Source organism: Leopardus geoffroyi, chromosome C3 (genome assembly GCF_018350155.1).
Source record: "Leopardus geoffroyi isolate Oge1 chromosome C3, O.geoffroyi_Oge1_pat1.0, whole genome shotgun sequence".
Lineage (NCBI taxonomy): Eukaryota > Metazoa > Chordata > Mammalia > Carnivora > Felidae > Leopardus > Leopardus geoffroyi.
The window spans coordinates 26,504,459-26,532,206 of record NC_059338.1 but is presented as its reverse complement, the minus strand read 5'-3'; the positions used below and the strand labels follow the sequence as shown (position 1 = coordinate 26,532,206).

The following is a 27,748-nucleotide window of genomic DNA, read 5'->3' as shown; positions in this document are numbered from 1 at the left end:
ATGTTTGGTGATGGAAATTTCCACTCTCTCTCCCTCTCTCTCTCTCTGTGCTTTCCTCCATTTTTCTCTCCCACCCTCTCCTTGCCTCCTGTGGTTCCTCCCTCTCCTGTCAGCCTCCCCCAACCGCCCCCCCCCCACCCCAGCAGGCCTGAATTCAGACCTACAGGGAACACCTGTGCCCTCTGTCACCATCTCCCTCTCCACTCCAGTCCGTTCCCAGCCCCTCCCTCCAACCACCCCTTGGGTGTGAAGAGATTCCAGAGCACAGAGCTTTTCAGTTACACTTAGTATTCAAAGATTATCCTCCCTTGGTTTCCTTTCCCCCCTTACTATTGTTATTCTTGTTTATTTTTATTTTTTACAAAACAGGAGAAAAGAGTGAACTGGGTTGTGGGGAGGTGACACGTTTCTCCACAAAGGTACAAAATTGCCTATAGAAAGTCAACCTCAGAGTGCCAAACCGGCTGCCAAGATCAGGCGTTCCTGGGCATCCCTCTCCCCAGATGTCCTTCCGATCCGACCAGGGACCCACTTTGGGAGCGGTCACCCCATGGTGGGGAGGAGAGGCCTCCCTCAGCCCTTGCCCAGGAGGGGAAAGAGCAAGCAACTGAGACTGTGCAAAGAAAGAGAAGAGGAGGGGGCGCATCCTGTGGGCCAAGGGCCTGGGGGCACAGGCAGGGGACATCCAAGCAGAAGCCCGGGAGCCTCTGGGCACACAGACAACTAGGGGGGGTGGGAGGAGGCTCTTGCCAGAGTCCCTCCTGTCCCTTGGAGATGCTCGTCAGGATGTCAGCGGACAGGCTCCCGGAAGGTAAGGGCAACTTTTTGGAGGCGGTGGGAGCGCCCCCCTGAGGCTACAAAGCCCGTCTGTCTTGGTCCAGCTGCCAGGCCTCAAGCACGCGGGTCCATGTCACTTTCCTGGCAGGGCATCTGGCCCAGATCGCTTCCCTTTTGGTAAAAAGTAGTCCTCGTTATTTGTCTACTGCTGAGAGCGGGCCGAGCTTCAGGAATTTTGTAGCAATAGTGGTGATGGTGTTTCCCCTTCCGAAGACCGGGACAGCTTCCTTCCAGGGTTCCAGGGCAAGACAAGGGGCACGGATACCACTCGAACGGAGGGGGCACTCCCCCAGCCCCAGAAAGCCCAGGCCGGAAGGAGAGGCCGCCCACCCGCCCCCTGCCTGGGCTGACCACCGCCAAGGTGGGCGGCTAGCCCGGCTGCCAGCAGGAGGACAGCCAGAGCCAGGATGGCTATGAGCCCTGGTCGGTCCCCTAAGGCTCTGCGGCAAGGAGCGGCCTCTTTAGTCCTGGTCCATACACATGCCAGCTGGGTGTGGGCATCGGCAAAGGCCACTTGCAGGCAGGCCCAGTACTCCGTGGCCTGAAGGAGGCGGGTGATGTTGTAGCTGTGGGTTCCCCTCGGCAGGCGGGCCAGAGCAGGGGCCCCCTGGCCCCGGGGGGAGGAGGCGCTGGACCAGGTGAGGTTGGTAGAGACTGTGTTGGGTGGGGGGACCCAAGACAGCAGGATGTGGTAAGGGTGGGTCTCCTGCACCCGAAGCTCCAGCCCCCATCCCTTGTCCCGGCCCGGCTGCGGGGGGGCCCGGCCGACGACCACGTTAACTGTCTTACTGTCAGCCCCCACCAGGTTCTGGGCCACACAGGTGTACAGGCCTGTCTCTTCTGCCGTCACCCTCCGCAGCTCCAGGGTCCCCTCGGGGTACACCCGGTACTTCCTGCCAGCACGGGCAGGCGTCAGTCGAACCCCGGCTGGCGTGACCCAGTAGATCTCGGGTTCCGGTTCAGCCAGTGCCCGGCAGTGTAGCACCAGGCTCTCTCCGCTGGCCACCTGGAGGCTGGGGGGGAAGCTGCGGGGGGAGATGAGGGGCAGGCAGTGGTCCGTCATCTCCCGGAAGGGCACCTCGCGGACTGGGCGGCGCTGGAGGTCGGGCGGCTCGGCGCACAGGGTGGACTGCGGCTCGATGAAGCGGACGCGGGTGCCCGTGGCATTGGCCCAGCGGATGACGCAATCACAGCGGATGGGGTTGCCATGGAGACCCACCTCCTGCAGGTTGGGCAGGGACTCCACCGTCTGCTGGTGCAAGGCACTGAGAGCGTTGTTGTTGAGCATGAGGGTCTCCATCTGGGGCAGGTGGTGGAAGGCGCGGGGGTGGATGAAGGACAGCCGGGGGTTGTTGGTGATGTCCAGCTTGGTCAGCTCGGGGAGGTTGACCAGGGCGAACTTGTCGATGGAAACCAGCTCCTCCATGTTGTTGAGACCCAGCTCCTTGAGGTGCAGCATGTTGGCAAAGTCCCCCGGCCCCACCCGCTGGAGCGGGTTCTTGTTCAGGTCTAAGAACTTGAGCCCGGGCACCTGCTCCAAGGCCCGCCTGGGCACCTGGGCCAGCTGGTTGTCATAGAAGGAGAGGCTCTCCAGGCTTTGCAGCCCCTCCAGGGCGTAGTCGGAGATCTCCCGAAGGTTCATGCCTGCCAGCACCAGGCTGCGCAGGTTGGCCAGGGGCCGGAAGTTCATGTCCAGGATGGCGTCTACCTTGTTGCCGCCAATCATGAGGATCTCCAGGTTGGGCAGCATCTCAAACCAGCGGCCGTCAACGGCCCTCAGCAGGTTGGAGTTGAGGTGCAGCCTCAGCAGGTTGCCGAGGCCGGCAAAGGCCCTGGGGGCGATGCGGTAGAGCTGGTTGTGGTTGAGATAGAGCTCCTGCAGGCTGGCGAGCCCCGCAAAGCTGTGGTCCTCCAGCCGGCTCAGCTGGTTCTCCTCCAGGTGCAGGCTCAGCAGCTGGGGCAGGGCGCGCAAATCACAGTCCCGAGCGTCCGAAAAGCTGTTCTGGGACAGGTCCAGCTCTGTGAGGTTGGCCAGGTAGTTGAGCTCACTCTGGTCCACGCGGACGATGCTGTTGCTCTGCAGCAATAAGGTCTGCGTGCCCGCGGGCAGCCCGGGGGGCACCGCCGTCAGGAACAGGTCATTGCAGTCCACGGTGGTGGCCTCACGGTAGGATGACCGGGGCGTATACCAGGGCCGGATCTGGCAGGCGCACTGAGGGGGGCAGGGCACACGCCAGGGTACCACGGGCACGGCGGCGGCGGCACCGGCCACCCACGCCAGCAAAAGGGGGGCCACGAGGAGCCTCATGATGGAGCCGCAGGGTAGGGAACCATCCGCAAGGAGAGTCTGGAGTCCTACTCTTAGCGGTTCGCAGGCCGAGGGTCAGCAGCCTTGCCAGGGCCTGGGGAGCCGCCCTCCCGGGACGGTCATTCTACGTGGGGATGGGTGGGCATCGCTTCTTGCCCTCCTGGGTACGGCTCTCCATCCTTGCCCGCTGGGGCGGGGCCTCCTCATTCCTTGCCACGCCCCATCGGGGCAGCCCTGGAAGAAAAGGATGCACAGTCAGGAGGTGGCAGAGAAGCAGAATCTACTCCCTCCTCCCGTGTCACCCCTGCTTGACTCCAGAGGGCAAAGGAACGGAGAGACGGGGACAGCCAGGGCTCCTGGGTTCCGTCCTACAGCCCTGAGGCTTGGGTGTCCTTTTCTACCATCCACTGGGGGAGGGAGCAACCGTGAGTCTTCAGGGAAGGGGGGAGAGATTGAACTGGGAAGCTTCCGGGAGAACTCGGGAAGGGGTGTACGTGCACGTGTGTGGAGGAGAGGAGATGCTAGAATGACCGTCATCTCCACAGTCCTTCTGAGCCGAGAGATGTGGAGTAGATTCTCTTACCTTCTCACATCTCCCCTGCCCTCTTTGGCTCACTGGGTAAAGTTTCCAGGCATCCCTCTGAGCAGTGTGTGTGTGTGTGTGTGTGTGTGTGTGTGTGTAGAGGGGACGGCGGTGGTTGTGGAAATAGTACAGATTCGAAATTCCAGCGTGGGCTCTCAGGACTCTGGAAGTAGAAAGGCAATGGTCTCTGACCCTATACCCAGACAGGCTGGGGAAGTTGGTGCTCCAGCCTGGGGTCTGCATAGGCTCTCCTAGTGTATGGCTTTGGTTTTTGCCAACTTTCCTGTCCGGAGGCAGGACCTGCCAACAGCCTGACTGAGCTCCCTGGAGGAAGGTGGTGGGGTTAGGAAGCCTGGGTCTGAGCTCCTCAGCCCTGCAGGTAAGACCTTACAGGACCTGTCCCTGGCCGATCTCCTGGCTTCTCTTGCTGTTCTCTTGCTGTTCGCCTCTCCTTCTATGACGGCCTGTCACACGTATACATCCCAGAGGCCCTTGCCTCCTGCCTCCCACTTACCAACTATGCACAGCAACACTTTTGAGTTGAAGTTACCCTGATGTGCCCCCCTTCCCGTGTCTCCCCATGGCCTCCTAGACAAGTCCTAGTGGTTCTCCAAGCCTCTACTTAAGGTCAGTCACCTCCTACAGAAGCTTCTCCCATCCCCCTCCCCAACTCCCGGCTGGCTAAGGGGCCCACCTTACGCTCTTATGGTGCCCCATGCTCCCTTCTGTCATAGCCTGGACCACACCACATGGAAATGTCTCCCCAGCTGGGGACCTGTCTTGGTCATCATTGGGCTTAGAGCACACAGCAGGTGCCCAGTGAATGTGTACTCTACGAATCAATCTCTGTGGCCCCAGAGCCTCTTCCCCCAGGAGATCGTTCACCCCGCCCCACAGCCTAGAATCTAAGCCACTGTTTCCCACCTCCTAGGTATGGGTGATCCAGGCTCCCACAGACCCCAAGGCCAGGCTGAATCACCCTGGAGGCAAATCCAGCCTTGGTTTACAACGAACATGGGGGAAAAACCAGGGGGCCTTCCTGGGCCCGGTCCCCTCACGAGTAGAAGTCCGATCTGGGTAGTTTTCCAACCGCGGGTTATGAGGGAAGCACACCAACACTTACTCATCACCTGAGATTTGCCAGGACTCCACAGACTCTGAGTATCTTATTTCATTTAACCGTCAAAACGAGCCGACAAGATAAGCATTAATACCCCCAGTTTGCGCATGAAAAAATTGAGGTTCTTCAAGGTTAAAGAACTTCGCTGAAGACACGTAGCTGGTAGGCGGCAGGAGACGGGAATCCACCCAAGTTCTGGGGTTGTGCCATTTACACCACGTTTCTTTGTCCTCAGGTCCGGCCGTGGGCCGGGTGCCCATTCTCGTGTCCCGGGACGATGCGTTCTACCACCTTCCAGGCAGGTGCTGCTCACCTGGCCAGAGGGGCTCTTCGCCCACCTCGCCCCTGCTTCCAGGATGCTGGGGAGGGGAGCGGCTGGAGGCGCCGTCCCTCCCCTGAGCAGGAGAGTGGTATGCCTGTTTACATTTGACTACCTCCCACCTTCCTCTGCAGCTATTTCTGAAGGTGGGAAAACAACCGTGACTTAAAATGCACAGAGGTTTTGCGTGGGGGTGTGTGTGCACTGACACGTAAAACTCAGAGCAAACAAACACACGTGCGCACACGCACGCACGCCCGCATACACGTGCAGCGGGAGCCCAGGGAACCTGGCGGCCCAAGCTAGTGACTGGTGGGCAGGAAGAGGGCAGGGGACTCTGCGGTGTACTGTGTGGGTGGAGAGGAGGCAGGAACGAGCTGAGTCCCAGGACGGCCCTGTCACCGAACGGGACCTAGGCCGGTGGTCCTGTCACACGTATACATCCCAGAGGCCCTTGCCTCCTGCCTCGACCCGGCACGAGAGAGAGCAGAGCCCACAGGCGAAGAGATCCTACTCTGACACGCTGGCAAAACGGATCGGCTTCTCAGAGCCTCTGTTCCTTCCGTCTAACATGAGGTTGCCGTTAGGATTAAGGGAGCCGAGTGGGGCGCACCCAGAAAGAGCTCAATAAATGTCAGTTGCCTCCCGGCTCTGGTCCTCCCCCAGGGCTGGGAGGCTCTCCAGCGGTAGGACTTCTCAGGGGGAACAGAAAGTGGGTCCAGGTCCTCCACAAGCCCCTACTGGGCTTGCCCACCGTGGCCCAGCATTGCCTCCGGGTGGCATGGGGGAGCGAGGAACAGAAATAGATAACACGTCACGACATTAACCTCCTCTACTCTGGCAGGGCTGAAAACTGCAAAACGATTAGAAGAGCGCAGGACAGTCCCGAAGGGCAAAGAAGCCTGCAATGAGTGGAGAGGGGCCGGGCTGGGCCTCCCCCTTGGCCTTCAGACGTGATCTGAGCCGCAGGGGTCTCTCCTCCACCACCTTGGCTCTAACACGTCTGTTCTGCGGAGGCTCAGCTGCGTGGCGGGGATGAAGGAACCACTTAAGACTGAATTCAAAATCTTTTCCTCCACCCCACGCAGCAGCCCCTCTGGCTGGGTGGGTGAGGCAGTGCACCTGCTCCCCCGCCAGGAGCCCAGGGCGGGCGTTCGGCGCCCAGAGGGAGGCGGTGGCTCAATGACTCACGTTCGGCCACACCTCTGATCCCAAGGCTTGGCAAAGGCCCAGATGAGTCCTCCCCCTCGCGGCTGAGCGCACAGCCCCTTCCAGGGAGGAAGGCAGAGCTGCCCACTCACCTGCCATCGCCGTCTCAGGCTGTCTTGCACCTGCCCACCCGTGCAGGCTGATTAGCAGTTTCTGCCGGGAGCTGCGGAGAAAGCTAATTGTCTTCTATCTGTGATCTCCGGGGTGAGCAGGAGTTCACACGACTGCGTGGACATTTTCCCCACCTGGATTTCGAGCTCCTCGTGGCGGGGGCCATGCCGCACACGCTTTCTGTGCCCCCAAGGCACCAGGCACAGGGCCGGGCACGCGGAGGGGCCTTGTAGATGGACGCCAGTGGGGAGCCCCCCCCCCCACCCCCCATCAAGCCCGCGCATGGGCAGAGGAGGGATTTTGTAGTCTCATCCTGCAAGGGAAGCAACTGAGGCTCCGACGGGTCACATGACTCGTCAGGGGTTGCGCAAACGTCCACGTGGCGGGGTTGGGATTCAAACCTAGGCCTCGGACTCCACAACCTGGGCCACCAGCCCAGCCAAGGCTTGCCGCCTGGCGGATCCAGGCCGGCCTTACGGGAGCAGAGCACGGGGCTGGCCCCGTGTGCCTTCAGAGATGACCTGGGTCCTCAGCTCCTCCGCCCCTACAGCCACCTGATGGGCCCCCGCACACACCATTCCTTGATTTGGGGCTAGAGCGACCCCCCGCCCCCGACTTGGGGGACAGCAGAGGGAAGACATTGCTCCTGTGTGAGTGTGGCTGGGCCGGCCCCGCAAACGGACAAACGGAGCCAGCGGGCTGCAGGTGGACCTCGCCTGCCCTCTGATTGGGGGCTGGGGGCTGCCTGTCAGCCTTGGCCTGCAGTGACAGGAGACTGAAAGCCCTGGGGCCACAGTCAGGGAAGCAGGGCCATCCACTCCAGGGTGGCACTGGTCCCTTACATTTCCTGTTAAACTCGGGCCCTTGGCAGAGCTCCTAATGAAGACTTTGGGAGAAGCTGTGTCTGCGGCTGCTCCTTCCCTCCTTCTCTGTCCTCTGGCTGCTCCTACATGACAGGGGGCTCCCCCAGGAGGTCGGTGGACGTGGACTCTCGCCCTGCCCTCCCCTCTCTCCCCTTCCCTCCGGCGTGGCCTCCCCCCAGCCTCCGGAGCTGGAGCCAAGGGTCCGGAAGGAGCAGCGGCGGTGGTGATCGATGGCCTGGCCTTCGCTGCTTCAGCGTCAGGTCCCCCTGAGCTGCGGAGACAGATGGGCAGCGTAATTGAGTGTAGCGTTGATAAACTCCGGCCTCCTCACCGGCAGATAAGCGCGGGGTGGGAGGGGTGCAGTGGGAGGGAGGCCAGCCCTCCATCTGCGCACCTGGCCTCCTGCTCCTCCTGGGAGGGGAGCCCGGCCCCTCACTCCCACCTCTCATTTAATCGCAGACAAGCAGGACCTCAGAGCCGGAGGAGACCTCCGCGTTTATCTAGTCTTGCAGAGTCTGAAATCCATAAATAACTTATGCAAAGGAGGAGCGGTGGAGCGGGAGGCCCGGGCTCTGCCATCAGAGTTGGAGCCTGGCTCTGCCGTGTGACCTTGGGCCAGGCAGGCAGCCTTCGGAGCCAGTGCCTGAGCTGGGGAGTGGGGGTAACAGCCTCCTCGCAGGGCCGCGGGGAGGAGTGCGGGGGTCCCGGGGCAGGAAGCGCTGCGTTCCCTTCATTCGCCCCCCCTCACCCCTGCCTCTCCTTCCATCTTACCACCTACTTCTCATCTCTCACCTCTTGTGATAAAGAAAAATATTCTGAAGTGTGACATATGTACAGGAGAGTGACTACATGGCCCTCGTCCCAAGCGCACGGCTCGATGAGTTTCTCCGTGAGTAGGTACCCAGACGGCCACCACCAGGAACAAGACGTAAATGTTTCCAGCCCTCCAGAAGGTTCCCGTGTGGCCCTCCCGGTCAGTCAATATCCAGCCCCCACCTGGACTTAACCATTGTCCTGACTTCCGTCACCATCAATCAGTTTCATCTTTTAAACCCAGAATTCCTCTTCCTTCTCCATCACAACTCGGGACCGGGGACTCTGGAAACAGTTGACTCTGGCTTTAGGGACCCCCCAGAGCTTGACGCTTGAAATTCCCTCACTTCATCTTCCTGCCGCAAAGGGGGCTACACTTCTCGGGGTGTCTCGCGGGACCGGCCATCTCCAGGAAGGCGGGAAGGCTGGTTCCTCTTAATCCCTCTTTGTTCTTCCACAATTCCCATATCTGGAAATTGCTCTATACTTAGGGTCCCCCTCTCCGGGGGGGCTCCTCAGGGCTGGGTCTGTGAGTGCCATGTGCTGAGGGCGGGAAGAGGGCGGGAATGACCTCCTGGCCCCACGCAGCCCTGTGCCTCTCACCCGACCTCCTTCACCCAAAGCCCTGCTGGGTTTTGGCCACCCCCCGGGGTGCCCCTATTGCCTCCTTTCCACCCTCAGACTCCTGGGTCTTCTCATTACGGAGTGTGGGGCACCAGGCAAGAGGACAAACGTGGGCGTGGCCAGGAAGGAGAGGCCCAGACCTGCGGCTAGCTGCCCCCGGACCCCTCCACCTGGCTGCCTCAGAGCCTCTTCGCCTCGACTTGTCCCACACCCCATGTCTCCCACCAAAAAGGACTTGCTAGTTCCTGCCACGCCTCGGACCCCTCCACTCTGCACAGCCCTCCTCCAGCTTCAACCTCAGCCACAGAGGCCCGTCCCAAATGCTCCCTCCTCTGTGATACTGTCCACGATTCCCTCCAAGAAGGGTGGGCTCTCCCACCGCCTCGCAGTCCCCGAGACTCTTGGGACAGACCTCCTCCTCCCCGACGGCACCTTCCTTACTGTCCGTCCGTGAGCCTGTTTTCCATACGAGGCTGTGAGCTGCTGGAGGAAAGGGTGCTTTGTTATTGATCTGCGTGTCCTCGGAGCGTGGCACAGTGCGCACTTTCCTGGTAGGGGCAGGAGATGTGCTGCGTGAACGGTGAATGGCAACCCGTCAGTGGGTCATAAAAACAACTTAAAGTGGGTCACAATCTGCATTTCAAAAAAATGAAATACAACAGAAAACGCCAGAGCGCATTGACGGTAGCTAGACTCAGCACCGTTTTGAGAAGTTTTGTGCACACACATTCACACTTGGGTACAGACAAGAGCATGAGGCAAAAACCATGCAGTTTTTGCCCTTGGGTCACAGTGATCAAAGCTCGAAAACCATTATTCTACTGAACATCTCTCTTTGGTAAGGTGAGTCCCCTCCGCTCTGACGCCACTGGACGGGTGACATAAAGGAGAGTCTCAGGAGATAGACGGGACATTCCCGAGCCCCTTCTCTGTGCCAGGATTTCTATTTGCTCCCCACGACCTGAGAGGTGGCTGCTTCACAGACCAGAAGGCTCCGGCTGGAGCTAGGGGGTCAGACCAAGGGTCCGCAGCTAGAGTGCGGAAAGCCCGGCCTGGAACCCAGGGTGTCATTCGAGACCTTTCTATTTCCACGGCTCTGGTGCCACAAGCCGACATCTGAGAGTCCGGTGGTGGGGGCCTGGGGAGCAGGGAGGGAAGCGGTAAGTTATCTCCTGGGGAAAGGATGAGGGTTCCCTCCTCCACCCCTGCCCTAGCTGCCTCTGCAATGTGAGGAGTCAGCGTTCAGTAAAATCCCCTCCTTGCCCCGGAGGACAGGGCCTTGTCCCAAGCAGAAGAAGTCCCGGCTGGCCTGGGCAGAGGGTGCTAGAGTTCTGGGGTCCGGAAGGGAGCCTGCCTCCTTCCTTCTTAATTAGCAGGGGAGGGCGCCAGGAGGTAGGGCACAGCCACTGCTGTCTGGGGGCACTGCACGCAGGAGGCTGTGGGCGGGGGGCAGTGCCGGATTGTCCCCCCCCCCCCCCCCGGCTGCCAGATCCTGCCGATCATCTGCCCACCCGCAGGTAGCCAGCCCGGACCCCTCTCCCCCTGTCCCGGCTCCCAGCCTCCCTCCATCATGAGCCGGCTGGTTGTCGGCCTGTCTCTCCCACCAGGACCGTGAGTCCCTCAGGAGAAGGAACTGTGCTCGAGTCGCCGGTCCCTCCCACGGCCTGGCACACAGTAGGAGCTCAGGAAACATCTGTGGAAGGACAGCGAGCGGGAGGGCAGGAGGGAAAGGAAGGCGAGGAAGGGCAGGTGGGGCAGAGCTTGCTTCCCAGCTCCCAGAGACCAGGCAGCTCAGAGTCTGGGCTCAGGCCCTTCTGCCTCCTTTCTTGCCACCCGCAAGGAGACCACACTGGCTCCCAGGGCCCGTCTCCCTTAGGTTTGCACCCCTGCCCCTGGCTTGGGCCTTCCCTCGGGGAGGGGGGGGGGAAGAACGCACTGCTTTCTGACTCAGGCTTCTGCCTCTGGATTCGACCTGCTCCTACGATGGTCTTCACCCTTCTAGAGCTCTCCAGGCCCCTCCTCGGGAAGTCCCACGGACTCCATCAAATCCCGTGACAGCTCGGGTTAGAGGTGCAGGGGTAGGCGCTAGAGGCAGCTCTGCGCCTGAGTCCTGGTGCTGGCTGTGTGACCTCGTGCGTCGTCACTCGGGTTCTCCCTCTGGACATGGAGCGGTAGCCTAGCTCATGGGGGAACCTGAGAAAGATGATGTCTGTAAAGCGCCTGGTGTTGAGTAGCGCCCCCTTCCTTTTTAGTTTGTTTGAGGCCCAGTCCCTGGCTTCTAGACCACCTTTGCACCAAGCCAGCACCGGACTGCCCCCTGTCAATGGTCATGTGGCCTCGGAGGCAGGCACCTTCTCCTAGGGACCCTACCACCACAGGCTGCCGGTCCCTCCTTATGCAGCCAGCTACCCTCCAACTGTGGTCCTGCTTCTAGTCTCCAGGACAGTTGCGGAACTCAGCTCATTTACAGGTCACTGATGTCTGACACAACTCTCACTCAGGAAACGAGGCGGCTCCTCTTGGCTTAGGTGAGCAGTGCCTCTGTTTCCCCCAGGTGCTCCCTGGAAGCCGGGAGAGGGCCCCTCCTGCAGCAGAGTTTAGATGTTTCAGCCTGAAACATTCCACACCGGCCACAGTCCCAAGTCAGGGGGTGGGCAGCCAAGCCCGGCTGCTGACCCACAAGCCTCTCCAGCCTCCCGCCCTGGAGCTCCCCTTGGCCCTCCTACGATCAAGTGGGCATGGTGGGCAGACCCTGCACAGTTCTGGAAAGGCTCCCTCCCACAGCCAGTGTCCCAGGACATCTCTTCAAACACAGTAGGTCCCTGGGAGCCAGGCGCAAGGGCAGGGGGAAGAGCGGGAAGATTTCAGAGAGAGGCAAGCAATGCTCTTTCCTGCCCCTGGGCCTTTGCACCGTCTGACGTGAATGGGGAGCTAGGTGAGGAGGTTTCTCTCTCCATAGTGTTGGGGTGCGGATGGAGGGAACCCCAGGGCACGCTGGGTGGGCGGTCAGGGGAGATGCCTGGCCGGGGGACGGCCTGGGGCCCCGGGGCGGCTGAGGAGAAAGGCAGGCAGAGCGAATGGGGAGCAGACCAGTTAAACGAGGAGAAAGGCCAAACCCCTTCTAACGGAAAAGGAAAATGAAATCAGAATGAAAATTGATGAGGCGGAGAGAAAAGGAGACCCATTTCATCAGCAGGTTTGCCAGACGAAGCTCGGAGATAAATCACGCGGCGGAAGGAGCCCCAGTGCCTGGCGGGCCTTGCTGCCTTCTCCCTCTGTCAGCTGTCTCAGGCAGCCTGGGAGATATATGGCTGCAGCTGAGGCCCCGGTGGAGGTGGTTTCCTCCCCGAACTGCAGTGAGGACGGCCTGTCAGTCCTCGCCACCCCCTCCGGGCCTGCCCTGACCATCCCTTCGCCGGGTCCCCCTCCCCGGTGCCACCGGCCTGGCCCTCCGCAGCTCACGGCGGGCCTGCAAAGAGCACTTCTCGGAAGCTCCGTCCAACCTTCCCCACCCCTCACCCAGCTTCTCGAAGGCCCAGCGGGGGAAGCGGAGGCCAGCCATGGGAGCCGGTGGTAGACGACACAGGACAGGACAGGGCTGGGTTCCAGTCTCGGCCTGGGGACAGACCTGGGGTTATGCCCCCTTACTTCTCTCTTCCCTCTTACTTCTCGGGCTCCTCCCCGTGAAATGAGGCAGCTGGGCTGGAACAGCGGCTCTAAAATCGCGGTCCCCGGACCAGCCATGGCAGCATCACTTGCGATGCAGGTGACCCCACCCCGAGAATGGCTCCAGAGTCACGAGCTCAGGGAATGGGGCCTCGTAACCCAGCGATGAGCAAGCCCTCCGCCGGGTGATTCTGATGGATGCTCCTGTTGGAGAATCCCTGGGCGAGATCATCTCGAAGGTCCCTCCAGCTGAGACCAGAACTCCGTACACAGGAACGGTGCGGGCTGGGAACGCTCAACTACGGCCATGACGATGCTGAGCTTATCACTCTGCTGACGGTTAGGACCGCGGTATTTCAGACCCCCTCACCCCTTCTGTCCTGGCCACAGGGAAACTCTTTACCCAATGAGCATTAATAGAGCCCCGACTGTATGTTGGCACTGGGAAGGGTTCAGGATGCAAGGGCAGGCAGAGGGTCACAGATTAAAAAAAAAAAAAACACCCAATCTACTAAAGCATGATAAAAGTGGTCATGGAAGTATATTCCGAGGGCAGCAGGGGCATAGCCTAGAGGAGAGAACATGCCGGAGGCCTGATGTGAGTGTGCACTGAAATGACAGGGGTTACGAGTCCCTTCACAGATGTGAGAGGGTAGGTACGTCGCTCAAGAACATCCAGCTGGTGGTGACAGGACTCAGACGAGGTTCCGGCTGGTGCCAAAGCCTAAACGCTTCTCTAAAACCTGTGCTCTGAACGCCGACCTCACATCCTCCTCCTCCTCCTCTACCTGCCCCTGCCCAGTTCAGCTAGGGCTCAGAATGGAATGGGATTTCCAGTGACTTCTCATTCAACTTCCCCTGGCCTGAGCCAACATTATCAGAAAGAAACCAGCCCCTGGCCTATGCTGAGCAGCTGTCCTTCAAGGGAAGGCCCTTTTTTTTTTGTTAATTTTTTTTTTCAACGTTTATTCATTTTTGGGACAGAGAGAGACAGAGCATGAACGGGGGAGGGGCAGAGAGAGAGGGAGACACAGAATCGGAAACAGGCTCCAGGCTCTGAGCCATCAGCCCAGAGCCCGACGCGGGGCTCGAACTCACGGACGGCGAGATCGTGACCTGGCTGAAGTCGGACGCTTAACCGACTGCGCCACCCAGGCGCCCCGGGAAGGCCCTTTCCAATCGGGCACAGGCACCCTCTCCTCCAGGCCTGTTCATGCCTTCTGAGCCCAATGCACCTGCTAGGGGACCGAGGGCTCCCAGACGCCCCCGGAGCCCAGTGGATGGAAACGCTTCCATCTGTGATCGATAACAGGCATAATTCAGTGACTGCGGCAAGTACAAAGGAGTGTAGGTTAAATCAATATTTAGAAGCTTCAAAATTAAACTAATTAAGAACAAGTCTTAGTGATTTTTACTGTCTGGGAATAAAAAAGATAAAAAGCCCACCTATATTTCATGATTCTACCTTAGTAACTTGTAATGATTTGGGAAGAGCAGAAGACGAACAGTGCTCCCGGCCAGCCCCACTTTCTCCACTGCAGGGGAGGGGAGCCCCTTGTCCTCGGGGGAGCATGGGGAAGAGAGGGGGGTGGGGTGGAGCATAGGAGGCCAAGAGCATGCTATAGAAGGCCACTGGCTTGGGACAAGGGCCACTGCGGGTTGAACTGTGGCCCCCAAAACGTGTATTTAAGTCCTAACACCCAGTACCCGTGAAGGTGACCTTAATCTGGAAATAGGGTCTTTGCAGGTGTAATCAAGTTAAGATTATACAAGGTAAGGTCATACTGGATTAGGGTGGGCCCTTCTCCAATGTCTGGTGTCCGTGTAAGAGGAGGGGAGTTTGGACACAAAGAGGCACAGGGAGAATTCCACGTGATGACGCAGACAAGGACTGAAGCCCGGCAGCTACAAGCCGAGGACCTCCAACGACAGCCAGCCGGCACCGAGAGCTAGGAATGCTCCCCGAGGGGTTTTGGAGGGAGCACAGCCCTGCCGCACCTTGATTCCAGACTTCGGGCCTCCGGAACGGAGGCGGTAAATTTCTATTGTTTTTAAGCCACCCAGTTTGTGATACTTTGAGATGGTAGCCCTAGCAAACTGATACAGGGCTCTTGGATTCTAGTTCCCGCTCTGACATTTACTAACCATGCAAGCTTGGCTTCACCTCTATGAGCCCCCGCTTTCTCCTCTGCCAAATAGGGGTAAGACCAGTACCTTCCGTCTTTTGTGCAGAGATGCGCTGCAGATGAGATGAACACATGAGTGTGAAAGGCACGCTCTGAGCCGTGGGGCTAACACAAACGTCACCTAGGCTCGGCGGCGGCGGGAAGATTCTGGGAAGGGGCTCAGGAGTCCCTAGCAGCTCGCTGGCCTGGTCAAAAACCCGAGTCAGATCCCAGGTGTGAGAGGTCTGCATTGGTAGAGATATTATATGCACGAGGGGTATTTTTATTGTCATTCCCAACACTATTTTATTTGCTGCCCACTTGGCCCTGGTTTTCTCATCTGTAAGATGAGAAAGGGTTGGACAACGTTATTTTATAGGCGTTTTTCAGGCAAATATATACTCGTTAATGTATATATTTTAAAAGGGCAGTGTCTCTTGAGAGCCCAACCTCATTCTCAGCCTTGAAAATCTCTCTGAAACCCAGTAGCCCGGGACAACTCAGAGACGTGCTGGCTAAGGGCCGTAGCGGGAGATCAGGAGTGTTCTGGGGCTTTTTGCCCTCTGCCCTTCCCGCCTGGGTCAAGGGAGAGGGACCTAGAGCGGTTTTCCTCTGTCTTCCCTCAAGCGCACTGGGCAGGAAAGGAACGGGAAACCACGGAGGCAGCAAATAAAATCTCTATCGATCATGAGATGGCTGGCATCCCAACCGGGCTGGCTCCCAGGACTGTTCATCTTAAATAAACGTTCCTAATGACCCACTGGTACTTCATACCAGAGCTGTGTCTTGTTAAAGTGCAGCAGGACAGGGCGGCCGAGCGTGGAGCTGCTGTCGCTCTGTCGGGGCCTCTTCCAGGTCTCTGGGGGGGCGGATAAGGTTCGCAGGTAGCTTCTCTGAATCTTGGAAGGAGCTGCCCCTTGCGGCAGCGGGATCCTCAAACAAGGGGACCAACCTTCTGGTCACGTGGCGAGCGACATTCTTCTCAGACGGTATTAGCGTGGGGAATGCGCGTCTGTCTGCACACCGCCCTCACAGCACAGGTGACCAGCAGCATCACCATGAGGACGGTCACCACCGCGTCATCATGGCGGTTCCCCACCTGCAGCCTACCCTCTCCGCCAGTATCACCAGCCTCACCCTTGCCACACTCGCTGTCATCCCCGCACACCATTGCCTCCTCCGTCCGCTGCCACATCGGAAGTGCCCCATTCGTCACATGGAAACCTGCACGCTTTCGTCACTGTCACATGTACAGAATCTGAAACGGGTGTGGCCTTCGCCACTGGAAATACACATCAGACGGTGAGACGCCCGTGATCCTAACACGAGAAGGAGTGGATTCACATGCACACACAGGTACCCCCCAAAAGAAGCACGAATATGGTTGTACGAGGTACACATGGAGAGCACCAGGGGAAGGGAATCCGCAGGGGACAGGCCAAGATGCGGCCAGGAGACCTGCACGTTCTGCTTGGGGGAACTAAAAAGGACAACCCTTTGGGTCTTATTATCCCTGGGTTTTTCTTTTTTTTTCAACGTTTATTTATTTTTGGGACAGAGAGAGAGACAGAGCATGAACGGGGAAGGGGCAGAGAGAGAGGGAGACACAGAATCGGAAACAGGCTCCAGGCTCTGAGCCATCAGCCCAGAGCCCGACACGGGGCTCGAACTCACAGACCGCGAGATCGTGACCTGGCTGAAGTCGGACGCTTAACCGACTGCGCCACCCAGGCGCCCCAATCCCTGGGTTTTTCAATTCTGGCTGCACCCCACAGAACCATAGAGGGATCCTTTAAAATATTCTGATACCTACATGTAACTCCAGGCCAATGAAATCGGTCACTGGTAGTGCCATGCAGCCATGGTATTAAAAAAAAAAAAAAAACCTCTCGGGGCGCCTGGGTGACTCAGTCGGTTGAGTGTCCGACTTCAGTTCAAGATCTCGCGGTTCAGAAGTTCAAGCCCCGCGTCGGGCTCTGTGCCGACAGCTCAGAGCCTGGAGCCCGCTTCAGATTCTGTGTCTCCCTCCCTCTCTCTCTGCCCTTCGCCTGCTCACGCTCTGTCTCTGTCTCTCAAAAGTAAAATGTTAAAAAGAACTCTCCAGGATTTCTCTATACGTAAATCTTACATCGAAAGAAAAAAAAATGCTTTAGCACAGGATTGAACTCCATTGTCATTGATCCTGAAGTATTTAGGAAAAAGGGTACTGACGTCTGCAATTTACTTTGAAATGCACCAAAAATGAGATGGCTTGATAGGGAGAGGGAGGTGAGAGCAAGTCTAGGAAAAGGCTAAGGGTAGAATCTAGGTGGTGGGTATATGGTTGTTTGCTGTGAAATTCCTTCAACTTTGCTGGATATTTCAAATTTTTCGTAATAAAATATTGGGGAAAAAAAATCCCCAAGTGGTTTAAGTGTGAAGCCATGACTGAGAACCACTGCATCTGACGGAAAAATCCATAAGCAGGGATGTTTCTCTCCTCCACCCTCCTCGTGTGAAAGAACATAATCCCCGCCCCGTGACCACGCCCCCCCCCAACCCTGCCAGCCCTTCCGGTTCTCATCAAACCAATCAGGCTCTCGCCCAGCGCTTCTCCATCCTTCTTAGGTCACGGCACACACAGCAAAGTGTGTTTGTATAGTGCACCGGGGGAGACGGAGGAGGCCACTTGCAGCAGGAGCGAGCGGCTGGGGAGAGGCCAGGCTGCCCCCGGGCCTCCCAGGGCTTGCCTGGGACCCACCGTGGCCCTGCCGGCTGGCCCTGCTCTGCTCAAATGCCCCTGAGTGTCCCCTTTGTGAAGCCCTGGCTCAGCATTCTTAGCAAGGATTCAATGCTTTCCCAGGAAAACCAGACCAGAGTCTATTGCGGTGCGTGTGTGTGTATGTGTGTGTGTGGTGGGGAGGACACCGCGGGCAGGGCTGACCCCGCGCCTCATCTGTATGCTCCTGCACGGCCCCGCTGGCCCTGTGTGTGTGTGGGGGGGGGGAGGGGGGGCGAGTGCCATGGCAACACCGTGCCCTTTAAACACGGGAGTTTGTGCTGCCGTCGCAAAGCAGCATTAGGCAATTTAATTAAGGAGCTGGCAGCAGACAAACTTTGTGAGTTAAAGGCATTTTATTAAATCCCATTGTATTATGCAGCTCAGATCCCCCAGGAGCTGCAGAGCTGGGGGAGGCAGAGAATTTGCTGGGGTTTTCTTTTCTCTTCTCTGCTTTTTCTGGCCTCCCTTCTGCTTCATGAAAGCATTCACTGAGCGTAGGGGGACCCCGGCTGTGACTGCCACTCCCCCCAGCTTGGGCCTGGGCCTAGGTCTGCAGGCAGCAGTCTGGGGACCATGATCAGCAGCTCTGACCCTGTGTGTCGCCTTTCGGAGAGCACCTCGGGGCCGGGCCCCGGGCCCTGGCTTCAGGATCCACACAGCACACGCCTCACGCTGTGGACACCAGCTCTGTGCTTCCCGGGCATTATCTCAGTGAATCCTCCCACACCCTTGGAGTAGGAACTGCCGGCATTCGCATTTTATACCCAGGGAAACTGAGGCTTACGGACGCTAAGCAGCTTGCCCAAGATCTTGTGAGCAGAATACGCAGTGGAGAAGCACAGCCAGATAGGCTGACTGCAGAGGCCAGGGTCCAAAACATGACCCCAGATACCTCTCAAGGCTGGGGGTTGTCCTCTCCTATTTCAACCTAAAGGGTGGGTTCCACTCCAGCCACCCCGCCAGGAAAACAATCCCAGGGTAAAGCTGGGTGGGAGTGGTGGTGCCAGGACCCTGGCCTCCTAATCCCAGTAGGTCCAGAATGTGCGAAGGGGTCTCATGAAAGGCTACACCCGGGCCCCGGGAACCTGCTGACGTGCCCAGGGGGTCCGATCACTCTTCCTGGCCGCCCATCTCTGTCTAGGACCAAAGGTCAGGAAACCAGACGAACTACCCGAGGATGCTGCGGCTGGTTGTGGAGAAGAACTTCCTGGGCAAGAGACAGGTGGAAACGTAACAGGCATGATCTGCCAAGAACGGCAGGACACCCAATCTGCCCTTAGTGGAGCAGGGCTTGGGGCCTGCCTGTGGGGGCCTGCCACCAGGCTCCTGCTCCCAGGCCTGGGGGAGGTTCTCTGGAATTCTGTGAGCCCACGGAAGGATCCCATCCTGACAGCGCCCTCCTCTGGCGGGCCTCCTCAGCTCCTCACCTATGGGAGTCCCTCTCGTGTAAGCAAGCATGGGGAGTCCAGCATGACCCCAAGCCGCTCAGGAGAGGCCCACTGCCTTCCAGGGCTCCAGTAGGCCCCTGGGCCACTAGGGCCTCCTCAGCCTCCCCAAGTGGTCAGCCGGGCTGAGGGGGAGAGCCCGGGCTCAGGAGCGGTGCCAGCAAGGGGCGAATCGTCTCTCCCCGTGCAAACATTTCCTGAGCCCCGCCCTGCGCACAGCACCGCAGAGATGATACCACAGGGTGCCTGACCTCCAGACCTGTGCTCTCTCCTGGGCTCAGTCTCCTCAGCTCTAAAACGGGGGCAACGACATATGCCTTGTGTAGCTAAAACAGACGCAAACAAACAAATAAAAACGAGCTAAGTTCATGAAGGCTGCCAGGGACTTTTGCCCCTCGTTATCTCTTAATCCTCATAATAACTAACTACCATGCCCACTGTGCAGATGCCGAAACTGAGGTTAAAAGAAATTAAGCCTCTTTCCCAAGGTCATACCGCTAGGGAAGGGCAACAACCAGTGCTCTTAGCAATGTGTATCTAGCTAAAACTCGAACACGTTCGTGTGTGTGTGTATATGTACATTTGCACGTACGTATTATATGATTATATATGTTCGTAGCAGCTTTGAGATACAATCCATACACCATAAATTCACAATCACATTATATCTGACAAGTAAATTTAATAGCTGGATTTGCCACCAAGCTTAAAGATGTGTTATTGTCTGATAGATAGGAAGATGGGCTTTGTGAATGTGGGGTGTCTCATCTTGGAAGGGGCCCTCCGGAGCTGCAGCGAATCACGCTGGTCCCCGGAGGCGGCTGTGAGGCTTGTGTCCCCTTCCCCTGCCCCACCTCTTTTCTCGGCTCTCCCATCTCTGCCCCTCCTCCACCCTTGCTCTCCATCCATCACCATCCTCTCCCTGCCCCTGCCGGACCCTCAGTTTTCCACCCAGCTCCGGGGTCTCCCCTCCCTGTCCCTCACTGTCTCGCTCTACCCAGCAGAGACTGAGCCATGGGTTGCGGGAGCTATCCCAGGCGACACCCTCCCCTTTTTTTTAAATCAATTAATTTGGGGCGCCTGGGTGGCGCGGTCGGTTAAGCGTCCAACTTCAGCCAGGTCACGATCTCGCGGTCCGTGAGTTCGAGCCCCGGGTCAGGCTCTGGGCTGATGGCTCAGAGCCTGGAGCCTGTTTCCGATTCTGTGTCTCCCTCTCTCTCTGCCCCTCCCCCGTTCATGCTCTGTCTCTCTCTGTCCCCCCAAAAATAAAATAAACGTTGAAAAAAAAATTTAAAATCAATTAATTTATTTTGAGAGACAGCATGAGTGGAGGAGGGGTAGATAAAGAGGGAGAGAGAGAATCCCAAACAGGCTCCGCACCGTCAGCACAGAGCCCGATGGCGGGGCTCGAACTCACAAACTGTGAGATGTGACCTGAGCCGAAACCAAGAGTTGGACACTTAACCAACTGAGCCGCGCGTGCGCCCCCCAGGGGACCCCTTTGGGAAGTCCCTGGAAAGGTGGCCATGTGTGTGGGGTTCTCCCCGGTGGTGGACACAGCTGGCTGCATGGGAGAAGCCAAAGGGCCAATTCAAGGGATCCCAGTCCCAAACTGCCACCAAGTCGGCCAGGGAAAAATCAGCCTCTGAAAGGTCTGGCAGTAAGAGATCCAGTCTGGGTAGAAATTCAGAGATTCTTTTTCTTTTTTTTTTTTAATCTTTATGTATTTTTGAGAGAGAGAGAGAGAGAGAGAGAAACAGAATGTGAGCAGGGGAAGGGAGAGAGGGAGACACAGAATCCAAAGCAGGCTCCAGGCTCTGAGCTGTCAGCACAGAGCCTGACGCGGGGCTCAAACCCACGGAGCACGAGATCATGACCTGAGCCGAAGTCAGACGCCCAACCGACTGAGCCACCCAGGCTCCCCTAGAGGTGCTAATCCCAGCTCCACCATGTACCAACTTTGGGACAATCTCGCTGAGCCCTGTTTCTTCTCCTCTGTCACATGGCGACAAGAATGTCTGCCTTGAATTTCAACACGAACCATTTATTGAATGCTTACCGTGTGCGGGGCCTTTTACAAAGCTTACTTCTTACTCAGTCCACACAACCAGCCCGTAAGAGTGAAAGGGAAATGGGGGCTCAGAGAAGGTAAGCAACCTGCCCAAGATCACACAGCTAGTACATGTGGAAGCCGTGATTCAAGTCCAGCACTGTGTGAGGCTCAGCCCTCAACTGCCAGGCTGCGAGGGAGCCTATGGAATGACGTGCGCGCGAGTGCCTGTCCGCAGAAATCTCCAGAACGCCAAAAGCAAGTCTTCCCGCGGACCTTCACGTGGCTCTGCTACGTGTAGCTTTACGAGTTTTCTTCCGGTGAGGAGGTAAGAACAAGATTTCCGGGGGCTACGTGCCCTTCCCTGTGCTGGAGCACTGTGTGTGTGTGTGCGCGCGTGTGTGTAAGCACGTGCACAAGGTGCGTGTGTACTGGGGGAGGTGGCGGGCAGGGAGGCGGGTGCCCAGCTAGGTGAACCATGCTTGGCGGGGTGGCGGGGGGAGGAGCCGGAGGCTGTGCTTTGCCAGGGCTCGCTCCCCTGGGCACAAGGCCTAGGTGTTGGCAACTTGTTTCCACAGTCATTTCCCCAGGGAATGGACAGGGGAGCATGCTCCTCTGTAATAATGACAACAATAATAATAATTAACACAGCTATAGCTTACGTTTCTCCAGAGCCTGTCTCCCCAGACCTCAGAACTCTGGGCAAACAGCAAATCTGCTGGCTTTATAGCCACACCCCAGGGCCCGGAAGCCTCAGTATTGCCCACAGTGTCTGACTCCTCCAGCTGGGAGGCCGGGGCAGGTGCACCCGAGACTGCCCTGCCCCATGAGTGCCATGGCAGGGCTGGGGAATGATCCGGGGCCTCCCTGCTGCGTCCCCTCACGTTCTGGGATCACCTTGTGCCCAGGAGCAGCAGAGAAGGGGAAGGGAGGGAGCAAGGTGTCAGCCGTCTTTGCCCGACTTCTAAAAGCTCCCCCATCAACCCCGGGGCTCCCTCCCCCCCAGCCAACTCTGCCTTGGGGAGGAGTGCTTCCCTGCACCTGCCACCAGCCGGACACGTCCGGCAGGTCTGCTCCCTGCAGAGGACGGCTGATGGCTTTCTCTGGTCCCAGCCAGGAGTCATTACGCACCAAATGTCTAGTTTAAACAAGTGATGAGGCAGCTTTATTAAGAGCGCACGTGTTTCCAGCCAGGGAGGGACAGGAGCTCCCAGGGGCGGCCGGGGCGGCGGGACCCTGCGGGAGCGGGCTTTTCTCCAAAGCATTTTTCAGTGAGTTCAGTGCAAGGTGGAGCTCCCAGGATTCTGAGGGCCGGCATCCTGAGTGGCGGGGAGCCTGACCGATTTTCAGACGGGGGCCCACCACGGATGGCCCAGGCAGGCCGTGTGCTCCCTGACGGATGCAAAGACCCTCAAGCGATCCAAAAACGCAGAGAAGCCAGAGCGCTCATGTGGCCACTGACTTCCACCTCCCCCCGCCACACTCACGAAAGCAGTTACTGGCCCTGAGTTCCATTTCCTTTGCTCTCTCCAAACACTGCAGGACCAAGAAGGGGGTGAGTAGGGGAAACACGGTCAGGAACTATGTTTATCATGAATCTATTCCCCCAGCATCTCCAGAAAGAACGCCCACCGAGCCTCTGGAGTCCACAGATGGGCTGAAGAGCGTGGAAATGCCTCCAACTGTGTGCAGACACACGTGCGTGTGAGCGTGTGTGTGCACACGGAGAGAAGAGCACCGCCTGCTTCAGATTCTCAGCGGGGTCTGTGACCCCCAAAGCATCCGCCCTCCTCCTTGGGCCGTTCTGAAGATGGTGGGCTGGCCAACCTTTCCATAAAGGTTACTTCATCTTTCAGAATCGGGGGTGGGGGGTGGGGGGTGGGGTTGAGGCCTGGATTCCACCTGCTTGAAGACGGGGGGCTAGGACGAGTTCCGGGGTGCAACCGAAGCAGAACGACGACAGAGCCTTCTGCCAGGCAGAGCGGTGGCTGCCTCTAATCCAGAAGCAGTGATGAAGTGCCTTCCCCATCACCTCATTTTTCTCATTGTGACAGCTCCATATCTACTGTTCCCTGTCACCCTAGTGACAGCCTTCTAATGATGAAGGCAGCATCAGTGTCATATAAATTCCTCCAGAACCCCAGGGGCTAAAAGGAGATCAGGTTCAGGAAGCTGGGATCCAAATGCTCTGTACAGCAGGGGGGCGGAAAGAACAAAGCTTTTAGAACATGAAAGACCTGAGTTCATATTCCGACTTCAGTCTCTTACTAGCTGTGTGACCTTGAACGAATTCTTTAACCTCTCTGTCAGTTTCTGTAGCTGCAAAATGGGAATGATACCTCACAGGGTTATTCTGAGGACTAAACGACGCAATACGGCCAATCTGGCACAGTGTGGGCACAGAGAAGGCGCTCGATACGGGAGTTCTCTCCGCCAGCAGGCACGGGCGGAGCCCCGCACTCTCTGTCCGTCTGCTGCGTCGCTACGGTGTCAGAGGAAAGGGGGCCCCCCCCGGGGACACGGCTGCTTGGTGGCATGTGAATGGGGATCGGAAGCCGCTTTCTCCACACGGACCGGAATCTTCTGAGCCTTCATGGCTCGCCTGGGGCCCCTCCTCCTCCACGAAGTGTCCCTCACAGTGCTCGGTCCTGACATCCCACAGCTGCCATCTGGGCTTTCTGTCTGTATCACACACATCTTTTGTCTTGCGATGAGAGAGATCACTGCTCCCCTCGATTGAAGGGCAGGGCCCTTGGCTACTCCAGCAGCGGCGCCCCCCCCCACCCCAGTCGCATCCCTGCTCACCTCTCCAGGCCCTCCCCTCCTCTTCTCTTTCCCCAAGCTGTGTAGGCTGGCTGTTCTCTTTTGTGCTTTCAGGGCTTTGAACTTGTTGTTTTGGAATGTCCTTCCATTCTCTGCTTGGGGAGCTCTTAAATACCCTCCGAGCGCCAGCTCAATTGTCCTCTCCTTTGTGGCCCGTTCTCGCCCTCCTCTTGCTCTCACAGCACCCACCCTAGTCCGGCGGGAGCCACGGAGTGATCCTCTGCCTCCCCAGTCCGAGCTTCTCCAGAGCACAGGCTGGGCCTGCGTCATCCTGGCTCTGCCTTCGCCTCGCACAGAGTCCCACAAGAGGTCGGTGCTCAATAAACGTGGCGGGAGGTAAACTAACAAATGATGTGCTTGCCCGTGGCTGGCAGCGGGGTCCCCCTTAACAGAAGGCTTTCTATGAAGGTGGCAGTCCCCCCTCAGGGGTGGCTCACGTGGGTCCTGCTGAAGTAGGGCCTAACCCCATGTCCAGACTAGATGCGTAGGCGGGCGACAGAGGCTGATGTGTCCATCCCGTTTGGATTCCACACGTGGCTAATCCAAGGCCTGAGGCCAGGGCAGAGGGTTCTGCCAGCCAGCCCGGAACCTGTTCCCCCTCACAGCTGCACAGGGAGAGGGAGAGGGTGGGGAGGGATGAGGAAGGGGGGTGGTGACCGCTGGTAGTGTTGGGTCTAGCGCTATGAGACTGGCATCCTTGGCCCATCTCACAGATGAGGACGCCGAGGCTCAGAAGCGGCTTCCTGGCAAAGAACCGCGCCTGAAGAGCTCAAATCGGAGCGGGCTGGTTCAGCTCCAGAGCGAGCATTCTTTTCTTTACGAGATGCTGTCTTCTGCAGAAATCATCACACAGCACCCGGAGGAAGCAGGAACGGGGAAAGGCTCACACTGAAAAATCGTGTGAGTGTGTGCGTGTGTGTGTGTGCGCGCGCACGCATGGGGTATTTCTTCTTCACTGATGATGACGAAGACAAAGAGAATCGTCGGAGGATGGTTTGAATCAGTTGCCAAAGTGGTTTTGGACAGACATCCAACACGTCTGGATGCGGGTCAGCGCATCTCATGCTGGGGTTTATGTTTACAAGGTAACCCTCTAGACGCTTCCGTGGCCTGTGGCTATTTTAACATAGCGGTTTCTTCCTCTAACTCAGGGACAAGCCAGGAGCCTTTATGCCACCCGTTTCTAACCCACCATATCTGTTACTTGCACTACTTGGCCCAAGCCTCAACCCCCAAAGTGTGGGGAGGAACCATGGGGAGGGGAGGAGGAAGCGCTCCGGAGTGAGAAAAGAGGGGGACTCCAGACACAAGGGTGAAATGGGGGAAGGAGCCAGGAGCCGGCTGCTTGGACTGAACCAGCCCCGCCCATCAAGGACTTGAGTGGCCTTTATTTTTGATCAGAAATATGTGATCGGAAAAACCTCGGCACTTATTTCTATGGTCTCTCGGCAGCCATAGGCAGGCTCTGGGCCAGGCTCCAGAGGGCTGGAGGAGCTGGAGGAGCTGGGGCAGGGCAGGAGGGAGACGGGGAAGGGAAGGGGGACGACGGGCAATCACATCCGGGAAGAGGAGGCTGTCTGCAGAGGAGGCTGGGTTTCCTCCCGGGTTCACGATCCAGGTGAGAGTCACAGGCGACCCCAAGCACCTGGGTTCAGGGCCCGGCGTGCGCCTTCTACGGCTTCCCGAAGGGGCACCACGAGGGTGGTTGGCTTGACTCCCGTCAGAGCGGGAGAGGAGGTGCCTGAGAGTGTGGCTTGCGGTGACTGGAAGATTCTGCCTCCGGGCGGGAAGGGAGGCTGGAGAGTGAAGGGAAAAGAAGCTTCGGGGGAGCCTAGTGTGGCAAGGTTAACGGTTTCTTTCCTTCAGGAGGGATTTCGTGCCATGTTGGATAAATAAAATACTACGCAACTGCGGAAGACGCATTCCACAGCGTATTAGATACCACCACACACCGCTACCGCCTGTCAGCCGCCATCAGGGTGACTGATGACTTATCAAAGGCCACTCTGACATTTCCAAATGAGATGTTTTGATAGAGGTGTCATTCACCGGGGCCAAAAATGCCAGATAGAACCTGAATGTGAATGAGGAACATTTGTCACCTTTGTCTCACCTATTTAAAGGTTTCTTGTCTGACAATAAGGCCTTCTCCAGGAGAGAGCTAAGGAGACACAGGGGATGAGAGAGAGAGAGAGAGAGAGAGAGAGAGAGAGGTGGACTGGAAGATGGGCAGGTGAGAGGGAAGGGGAGAGGAGCACAACCCGGAAAGAGCCCAGAGGAAGGGAAGGGCTGCTTCCTGAGGACAGTAGGAAGTCAGGGGAGGCAGAGGCCAGAGAAGATGGCTCCGGATTTTATGCTGAGTCACCCTGTCCAATATGGTAGCCCCATATATGGCCACCCAGCATTTGAAATGTGGCCAAACTGAGATGCGTTGCACATGCAAATGAACACCAGCTTGAGAAGATTTAATATGGACAAAGGCTGCGGAATATCTCATTAATAAGTTTGTTATGCTGATTAAATGTTGCAATGATAATTTGGGGGATAGTGTGGGCCAACTAGCATTATTAATTTTAGCTGTTACTTTTATTTTTATTTGAGAGAGAGAGAGGGAGAGGGAGCAGGGGAGAGGGGCAAAGGAGGGAGGGAGGGAGAGAGAGAGAGAGAAAGAGAGAGAGAATATCTTTTTTTTTTTTTTTTTTTTTAAATTTTTTTTTTCAACGTTTATTTATTTTTGGGACAGAGAGAGACAGAGCATGAACGGGGGGAGGGGCAGAGAGAGGGGGAGACACAGAATGGGAAACAGGCTCCAGGCTCTGAGCCATCAGCCCAGAGCCTGACGCGGGGCTCGAACTCCCGGACCGCGAGATCGTGACCTGGCTGAAGTCGGACGCTTAACCGACTGCGCCACCCAGGCGCCCCGAGAGAGAGAATATCTTAAGCAGGCTCCATGCTTAGTTCAGAGCCTGGCTTGGGGCTGATCCCACCACCCTGGGATCATGACCTGAGCTGAAATCAAGAGCTGGATGCTCAACAGACTGAGTCACCCAGGCGCCCCTCACCTGTTACTTTTTACTCTTTATTTATTTTTGAGAGACAGAACACGAGTGAGGGAGGGGCAGAGAGAGAGGGAGACACAGAAGCCGAAGCAGGCTCCAGGCTCTGAGTTGTCAGCCCAGAGCCCGACGCGGGGCTCGAACTCACGGACCGCGAGATCATGACCTGAGCTGAAGTCGGACGCTTAACCGACTGAGCCACCCCGGCGTCCCCCACCTGGGTCATTCTGAGGGGCAAGCAGCCCTAATGGCCTGAGGATGGGGGGTGCGGCATTGGTGCTCCCGTGGGTCCTAGGGTGACAAGATGTGCTTGTGCCTTAATGACAAAGACACCGCTGCTTTCTGGGCTGGGGTCTGGAACCTGTGAGGGGCTATGCTGAAGCTTCCATAGCATCCGTATGTGACATGTGACGCCTGGGGCTGTGACCAGCTGAGTGAGCCCAGGTGAAGAATTCAAAGTGCTTGGATCACAAAGTATGTCCGCAAAGGTGAGAGGGGCCTTAAAACCTTTCGCTGGGACACCACAGCATTGCCTTATCCCCGGGGAGAGAAATATCTTTCCTACAGAGATTGTCCCTGCTCCCAGCTGCCGCCCCCCAAGCAGCCCCTCCCCTCTCCTGTGGCTCCCACTCCTCAGCCAGTGCAGCGGGGGTGCAGGTCAGGATTGCCAGGGGCCACCCAGGCAGGGAGAGGGTGCTGAGAGCAGCCTAGAAACCTAGGGGCAGTCGCTCCTTGAGGCCCCTGACAAGACGGGAGCAGGGAGCTGATGGTTTCTCTCTCTGCCCCTAAACTCCAGGGCCTTAAAGACAGGAGACAAGGGGCTCCTGGGTGGCTCAGTCGGTTACGCGTCAGCCTTCTGCTCAGGTCATGATTTCACCGTCCGGTTCGTCAGTTCGCGCCCCGCATCGGGCTCTCAGCTGTCAGCACAGAGTCCGCTTTGGATCCTTGGTCCGCCCCCCCCCCCCCCCTTCCCCTGCCTCTCCCACTCCTGCATT

The 27,748-nt window shown here is 57.8% G+C and overlaps 1 protein-coding gene across 4 annotated transcripts in view; it reads right to left on the bottom strand.

Moving 5' to 3' along the window:
* Positions 1–271: 271 nt before the first annotated feature.
* Positions 272–27,748, bottom strand: part of LRRN2 (leucine rich repeat neuronal 2) — a 62,332-nt gene continuing 34,855 nt past the window's right edge. For all 4 annotated transcript variants that reach the window (XM_045456322.1, XM_045456321.1, XM_045456324.1 and 1 more), the window contains one exon: positions 272–3,379. In XM_045456322.1, coding sequence (XP_045312278.1) covers positions 1,004–3,145 — 2,142 coding nt within the window. In that variant the 5' untranslated portion in view covers positions 3,146–3,379 and the 3' untranslated portion in view covers positions 272–1,003. The remainder of the gene's footprint in view (positions 3,380–27,748) is intronic.